Here is an 8,429-nt window from a genome sequence, read left to right on the forward strand (position 1 = left end):
CCCCCAAACGTCAAAAAGTCGACCTCAAAAGATAAAATTCATCGACTGGTCTCATCAGAATGTTGTTTCTGCAAAAACTCAATTTTATCAATTATACTTCATAATAAATAATAATAATAATAAACACACGTGTTACGACATTTTATTTCATAACAAATTGCCTCCATAGACAAAAGAATAAAATGTCTTTTTTCTTGAGTTATTGTTTTAGCTGGACGACTTCAGTTCCCACAATGCACCACGTAGGCGTACCCGGAAATGGATGACAACATTGCCGTCAGCTGACTCCTGCCTATGTGCGATATCAATTCTACGGCGATAAGAATTCGTCATTTTTCCCCTATATATATATTTAGTCTGAAGAAAACAATTTACGGCAGACATGTTACGACCGAAGGCTTTGACGCAGGTTCTCAGCCAAGCCAATACAAACGGAGTTCAGAGCACACTGTGAGTAGTCTACAGCTATCTTAGCTGAATGCTAACTTGCCCATTTGAAATGGCTGTCAACATTGCTACATGCTAACTTCTTGGCGTATTAGTACAAGTCAATATGGTTACTTTTCCCCCCGAAATAAAATTAACATTGACATTTGATAAGGCACTTATTTAATTTATTGGTTTCCATTGACGGTGTTAAACGGCCAATCTATTTTATCCTGGGATTAGCCTTCCCAATGAAAATGGACGTGTAGTAAAAGTTAATATTTTGCCCTGTCATGATTATTATTTGCATTTTTAAATCAAAACATAAACAGAAAAGATTAAAAACAGCTCTTATATTAAATTTTTCATTATATATATATATATATATATATATATATATATATATATATATATATATATATATATATATTCAAGGGTTACTCTATTCTTCCATTAGAGAAATATGATTGTTGTTGTTGTTATTTTTAGCTGTTTTGAGACTAAATGTAAATGTAAATGAGGCAAAATATTTAAAATACCAAAATGTTGACGTTGAACAGCCCCTAAATTCCACCCGTTATTCTTATACATACATTTTAACAACCAACATATGGCAAAATTAGCTTTTTTGGTGCATAAGATTAAAAACAGTTCTTATATTAAAATTTAAATAATATATATTCAAGGGTTACTCTATTCTTCCATTACAGAAATATGTTTGTTGTTGTTTTTTTTTTAGCTGTTTTGAGACTAAATGTAACTGTAAATAAGGCAAAATATTTAAAATACCAACATGTTGGAGTTGAACAGCCCCTAAATTCCAATCTTTAGTCTTGTACATGCATTTTAACAACCAACATATTAAATTTAGAAGGCAAAATGAGCATTTTTGGTGACTATTTTAATATGCTTTTTTTGTAAAGGCGGGGCATCTTCTCATATTTGGAAAAAAAAGCCCTGCAATAAACAACATAACTTTCTTTCTCCCAAATTTCAACAAAATGTTGCATTGTTTTCAGATTGTTAAACAACGAAGGCTCTCTCCTGGCGTACTCGGGCTACGGCGACACGGACGCCCGCGTGACCGCCGCTATCGCTAGCAACATCTGGGCGGCCTACGACAAGAACGGCCATCAGGCCTTCAATGAAGACAAACTCAAATTCATCCTCATGGACTGCATGGTGAGAAGACCAATGAATTCTTTCATTTTTCCTTCCATTTTGAACCGTTTTCTTCCAATGGCGTGGCGGCCGAACGCCATCAGGAGGGCCGAGTAGCCATTACGCGGGTGGCTAACCTCCTACTTTGCATGTACGCCAAGGAGACGGTGGGCTTCGGAATGCTCAAGGCCAAGGTGAGGTCGTCGCCGGGGGCGCCGTGGTCCGTTTTCGGCGCTCAGCGCTCAGCTGGGCGTCCGTCCGTGGATTTTTCCGCAGGCCGAGGCGCTGGTGCAATACCTGGAGGAACCGCTAACCCAAGTGGCAGCGTCCTAGAGGGAACCTGGCAGGTCATGTGACTTTTTAACTCACCGACCTGACTTTTCGCTTCATCCGAAGATCGAAACGTTTGCCGGAAGGGGATTTGGGTGGAATTTGGTCGCCTCGTGACGTTAAGGATGATCCCAGCACGTCAAATGTTTTCGGATTTCCTTCAAATGTGTACAATAAACCAGTTCGGATTTTGTGGTAAATCTATTTTTTGGGGAGATCTTTGTTCAATGGATTTGAAATTTTAAGCCTTCAGGGTTTCTGTAAGGATTCCTATTAAAGGGAGTCATTTATCAGCATTTTTAAGTTTTAACTTTTATGAATAGATTTTTTAAAACTTTTTTTTATGCAATACAGTGGTACCTCGTCATACGACCTCTCGTCGTACAAAATTCTCGTCTTACGGCGGAAATTTCGATCGAATAATTCGCCCGTCATGCGATCACAATTTCGTGATGCGACCAAGCCAGGTCTTTTTTTTGCATATCTTTCATGTTTTTTTTTAAATTTAATACTATAACAAATTGGACGTCTAAATCCGTCAATGGCACTGACAGATAAACAGTAAATGTCATGTAAAATGAAAAAAAAGTTTTAATTAGTCTTGTCGTCAGTGTGTATTTGTTAGGCTCATTTTCTCTAATTTACTTGGGATTTAAAAACGAATCGCTAAAATTGGATGCTATTTTTGAAGACCCTTCAAATCTGCGAAATCTACCCCATTTTTAGTTAGATTAAACACATTTTAATCTGTTTAAAATGACCACGAGGCTTAAAGTTCTAAATTTAAGACCCTTAAAAAACTTTAGTCGCATTTTTTTTAAATTCTAAGTCCCGCCAGCAGGAGGCGCCCGAACAGAAAGCCTCCCCGGCCCCTCCCCTTACCTGAGAGGGCCACACCCCCGCGGCCCTCCCCGACCTGGCTACGCAGACGAAATGTCTCGCGGGCAGGAAACCAGGAAGGCCGGCGTCCGTTTGGCGACCAGTCGGCGTGCCGTGGACTGACGGGAGAAAGGACAAACGGACAAACAGACAGATAAACAGACAGACGGGCTGGTGCTCTTTTCTTCCTGGTGGCCGCATGGAGTGACGCGACATGGGATCGGACGAGGCGTACAATTTTGTCTTCAAGGGTGAGTGAGCGACTTGGGAGGTTTTTTTTTTGGGGGGGGGGGGGAGCGTCACTTCCTTGTTTGGGATCCTTGTCCGGGTGTCCAAGCGGGGAGGCCCTTCTTTCGTAGCATGCTAAGGGACAAAATAGGCTGAGTGGCAGAACTCCCCTAACCGGTTTTTCATTCTTGGGTTTTATCTCTAAATGCGAAAGTGTCATTTTGTCTCAAATGACCCTGAGAGAAATAAAAAGTACATTCGTTGAATTAAAATGACACTTAAAGTTTATTTTTAAATGAAATTCCTCCACCCATGTCAACATAGCTGCTTTCATTTGGAGCCGGTTTATGATGAGAGTATAAATAACACAGTGCCAAACTATTATAAATAATACATCATTAAAAAAAACTTTAAATAGAAAATACACATTTTTTTTAATTTCATATATTTATGTGTCAATTGTATTTCATTTTTGTACTATTAAGTTTAATTTATTAAATACATTTTGTGTCCTTCATCTTGTTATCTCAACCTTAAGTCAAATGAGAACAACTATGTTGACATTAGGGAGGAATTGCGTTTATTCGAGGCTGGAAAAACCTGCTTTGGCACCCTCTTGTGGCCTGCCCTGGCATCTCCAAAGCACTTTCACTAGACAAGATGACCCAAAATTCCCTTCTTCACTATTACAAAAACCTGCATTAAACAGAAGTTGAAGTCACTAACAACATAAATACTAACGTAGTATTTCCGGTTAAGCGTCTCGCCGTATAGTTATAAAAAAATAAAAAGTAACCTGAAACCAGACAAGCACGGTTATTAGGGCAACAGCATGCAGAATCTTGATTAAAGCTGCGTGACCAGAAAGACAGGAAAAAACATTGCATGAAGGCCAAAAGTCTCTTTTTAATATGACTTTTGGGGATTATTTCCGACTTTTCATCAAATTTGAAACTTTGAACATCCGACAATTCCTCCAGGTTATGTTGTTCCTTAAATATTAACCACACAAAATCAATCACTAGTTAGAAGTCATATAAATTCCATATATTTCAGCCTTTTGAGAAGGATATTTTTAATTTTTTGGGATGTTTTATTAAAAAATATTTTGGGGGGGATTTTATTGTAAATGTGTTGATTTTTCTGAATTATTTATATTTTCAGAACTCAGATTTATTTATTTATTTGTGTTTTTTTATTTTTGAACGCTTTATTAAAAGTCGATTTATTTCTTTTTGCATTTGATTTTAGATGTTTTTTGGGGGAATTGTTTATATTTTCAGAACTCAGATTTTATTTATTTATTTGTGTTTCTTTAATTTTTGAACGTTTTATTAAAAGTCGATGTATTTCTTTTTGCATTTGATTTTAGATGTTTTTTGGGGGAATTATTTAGCATTTTTAGCACTTTTTTTTAAATTACCATTTTTTTTGCATTCTTTTTAAATAGCCAATTGAAGTAACTAACGACATAAATACTTTCCGTATCGTGTCACCGCGCATAAAAAAAAACCAACAAGGAGCCAAAAATATACTAACCCTTAAAAAAAATATTTCCTACATACATTAGCTTCCCAGTCAAAATGGACGTCTATTTCCATCTTTTCAACCTCAATCCCTCCGTTTACTCACTACCACAGCACATACTCTGACCTGAGCTAATGCTAATGCTAATTTTGGAATAAATATTCACTCTAACAAAAAAAACCAAAATGGCCATCCCTGAAAAGGTTCACATTACCACCGAAATTGCTCATTCGTCTCCTTTCCTGTCAAAAAAGCACAATTGAAAAGTTCCAAGGAAGAGAAAAACAACCCCCGACAGCCCATCGTGGCAAAAAAAAAACAAAAAAAAACTTGACGCTTGGCCACACTCTGTTTGCACAAGCGATTACTGAGTAGTAAAAGACGTCAGTGGAAAAAAAAAGCCACGGCGGAGCTCCGAAGCGGCCAAAGTTGATGATTTCTCAAACGAAATGTCCACATCTACCCCCCAAATGTCATGTTTTTCTTTTTCACGCTATTGTTTGGGTGTGTTTTAACAGGAAACATGGACGCGCTAGGCTACATTTGCGGAGCCGTAGTGTATAGTCGAGTTTCTTGATCAGCGAAAGGTCCCAAAAACACACTTAAAATTTCATCTCATCTCATTTTCTGAACCGCTTCATCCGCGGAGGGTGCTGGAGTCTATCCCAGCTGACTCCTGGCCAGAGGCGGGGGCGGGACACTATGAATCTGTGGCCAGCCAATCCCAGGGCACCAGGAGACAAACACTCGTACCTAGGAGCAATTTAGAGTGTCCAATCAGCCTACCATGCATTTTTTTTTTGTAATGTGGGAGGGAACCGGAGTACCCGGAGGAAACCCACGCAAACTCCACACAGGTGGACCACCGACCTGGACTTGAACCCAGAACCCCAGAGCTGTGAGGCCGATGCGCTAACTACTTAGACGTGTTATTTTAAAATCATTATTTCATGAGATAAATGTAAATCAGTAGTAAAAATACATCAAAATTAACTAATGGTGCAATGGAAAAAATCTTTTTGAAGAAAAAAGGTGACATTCCCTAAAATAAATAAGACAAAAAAAAAAACATAATGGCATCCCATAATATAAACTCGCAAAAATCGGGATTTAAAAAAGAAAGGAAACATTTGATTGGATTGGATTGGATAACTTTATTCATCCCGTATGAATAAATATATAAATAAATAAGCGTGTTGCTGAAATATATATATATATATATATATACCGTATTTTCACAACTATAAGGCGCACCGCATTATAAGGCGCACCCTCAATGAATGACACATTTTAATTTTTTTCCACATATATATATATATATATATATGTATGTATGTATGTGTATACATACGTATACACGTACACATACATGTATATATACATATATATATACATAAATATATATATACACATACACATACATGTACATACACCTATACATATACATACACACACATATATTAGCACATATATACATAGATACACATAGATGTACATGCATGCGTGTACATTTATTTAAAACATTAATTTAAAACATTAGTTTAAAAAGAATGACGACATCCCTTAAGATACGGGCACGAAGAAATTGACAATGGAAACGTCGCCGTCTGAGGTCACGGGGGTCGCCTAAGCCAATCATATGCGGACTCACGCCACGCCTTTTTATGCCACGCCTTTTTTTTTTACTCCTCAGTGGTGCTGATCGGCGAGTCGGGCGTGGGTAAGAGCAACCTTCTGTCGCGCTTCACCAAGAACGAGTTCAACCACGACAGCCGCACCACCATCGGCGTGGAGTTCAGCACGCGCACCGTGCAGCTCGATGGTTTCTCCATCAAGGCGCAGATCTGGGACACGGCGGGCCTGGAGCGCTACCGGGCCATCACCTCGGCGTGAGTGTACCCGTGTGCGGTCGATTGGTCACCGGTCTTTTGGTCGCCGGTCAAAACAAGGTAAAACAAGACGGTCTACGCATGAATCAAAGGCAACAATGGCCATGAGCAGTTTCACTGAGCCGACATGTGAGTGTAGAAGAGTTTTTATGTACATGCATTGTCCCTTTAAGAAGCTACAGTCAGTGCAGTCAGGGTCTTAACAAGTTCTCCAACAAAAAACAATCAAAGTCCGGGAAATTTGGAGCTTTTCTTTAGCCTAATAATGACTAGGGCATGAAGTATGACTAAATAGTCATTCGCAGTTTGTATTTAGGGAATTGGAGCAACCATTTCAATGGTAATTATCAATATTCTTCCGGGCGACCAAAAGACCGGCGACCAATCGACCGTGTACCGAGTGTACCGCCGCCCAGATCCGGTTCCAGACCAGAGCCGGTCTAATCCGGAATCTTTCCTCAGCTACTACCGGGGCGCGGTGGGCGCCCTCCTGGTCTACGACATCACCAAGCAATTGACCTACGAGAGCGTGGAGCGCTGGCTCAAGGAGCTCTTCGACCACGCCGACCCTCACATCGTGGTCATGCTGGTGGGGAACAAGTCCGACTTGGACTCGGAGAGGTCGGTGCCCTCCGAGGAGGCCAAGGATTTTGCGGGTAGGCCGCCGGACTCCCTTCTTTTTGCCTACCTACATCTTTTCCCAAAATAAATCAATCATTGACTGCATAGTCCGGACTATAATTTACACCATTTTGATAGTTTGGCTGGGACTGCAGCTTCAAATTGACCCTAAAAAAATAAATAACCTGTTAGCGCTCAAAATAAAAAAATATATAACCTGTTAGCGCTCAGAATTAAAACATAAAAGACGTAACAAAGTCTCCGTCCCAGTCAAACGGAGCGACTTATAGTCCGGAAAGTACGGTAGTACTCTCCAGTTCTATGTTTAAAATGTTTTTAAATATGTTTGTGTTTTTCTTTTCTTTTCCTCTAGACAAAAATGGTCTATTCTTTCTGGAGACCTCGGCATTGTCGTCCACTAACGTGGAGGCCGCTTTCAACACAGTTTTAGCAGGTCATCCCGACACTTTTAATGTCTAATCAATCCATATTTGCCTATTTATTCATTCTTAATCTCATTTTTGTCTTTTCATGATTTCTATCATTGGATTTTTAAAAGAAAATCCATGTCCATTTCTCAATTTCCCCTTTTTTTCAAGAGGAGGTACTTAAATTTGTGCATTTAATGCGTTAATTGAGCCAATTAAATTGACTTTTATTCATTTTTCTTGTCGTGCCTAGTTGATTTAAATATTTTTTTGATGATTTAAACATTATCTTTATTTTAATAGAATTTGTACCATTTATTTTGCATCTTAATTTTGCACAATTGTTTACAAACATAAAAATAAACCCCACCCCTCATTTCCTCCTCATAGAAATTCACAAGAAAGTGAGCAGTAAGGAAGTGTCGCGGGGGTCCATCAGCGCTGTCACCTTGACCCCCCCCAAAGTGGAGCCCACCCAGGAGAAGAAACCTTGCTGCAGGAACCTTTGAGCTTCCGGTCATTGACGCACATTTAATTAGAATTTAAAAAAATAAATAAAAACATTGTAGAGACTGATTTGAACCGGTGCTGGCTGGTGAAATGTGAATGGAGGGAACACCCCGCCCACCTTATTTACGTCCCGGGTCCGCTTTTAACTCAACTAGAAGATGTTTGAATGCTTATTAAAATGCGTTTTAGAGGGAGCTGGCGTCAGCGTTTGTGTCTTTCGATCAAATAAATGGTTTCTGATCAAAATGGAGTCATTTTAGCCAGTTTTTTACTTATCATGTGATTTTTTCATGGGCATTTTTAATGATTTTCTGCGTTCAAGTCAATTTAGGAGTAAGATTTTTTTTAATTACAGCTCTACTGCCGTTTTGTAGCATATTCATGCTAAGCGGCTAATTGGAAGCGAGTTGGGGAGCTTTATATAGACAAA

General features: G+C 39.1%; 2 protein-coding genes across 2 annotated transcripts; both read left to right on the forward strand.

Moving 5' to 3' along the window:
* Window positions 1-243: 243 nt before the first annotated feature.
* On the forward strand, window positions 244-2,121 carry lamtor2 (late endosomal/lysosomal adaptor, MAPK and MTOR activator 2). Its single transcript, XM_077598843.1, has 4 exons — window positions 244-450; window positions 1,446-1,608; window positions 1,692-1,781; window positions 1,864-2,121. The coding sequence occupies exons 1-4, from the start codon at window positions 383-385 to the stop codon at window positions 1,918-1,920; spliced, it is 378 nt and encodes a 125-aa protein (XP_077454969.1). The 5' UTR covers window positions 244-382; the 3' UTR covers window positions 1,921-2,121.
* Window positions 2,122-2,817: 696 nt separating this feature from the next.
* rab25b (RAB25, member RAS oncogene family b) lies at window positions 2,818-8,245 on the forward strand. Its single transcript, XM_077599282.1, has 5 exons — window positions 2,818-3,047; window positions 6,245-6,440; window positions 6,903-7,096; window positions 7,435-7,515; window positions 7,880-8,245. The coding sequence occupies exons 1-5, from the start codon at window positions 3,011-3,013 to the stop codon at window positions 7,996-7,998; spliced, it is 627 nt and encodes a 208-aa protein (XP_077455408.1). The 5' UTR covers window positions 2,818-3,010; the 3' UTR covers window positions 7,999-8,245.
* The last annotated feature ends 184 nt before the right edge of the window (window positions 8,246-8,429 follow it).

The sequence above is a fragment of the Stigmatopora argus genome, chromosome 4, assembly GCF_051989625.1.
Source record: "Stigmatopora argus isolate UIUO_Sarg chromosome 4, RoL_Sarg_1.0, whole genome shotgun sequence".
Lineage (NCBI taxonomy): Eukaryota > Metazoa > Chordata > Actinopteri > Syngnathiformes > Syngnathidae > Stigmatopora > Stigmatopora argus.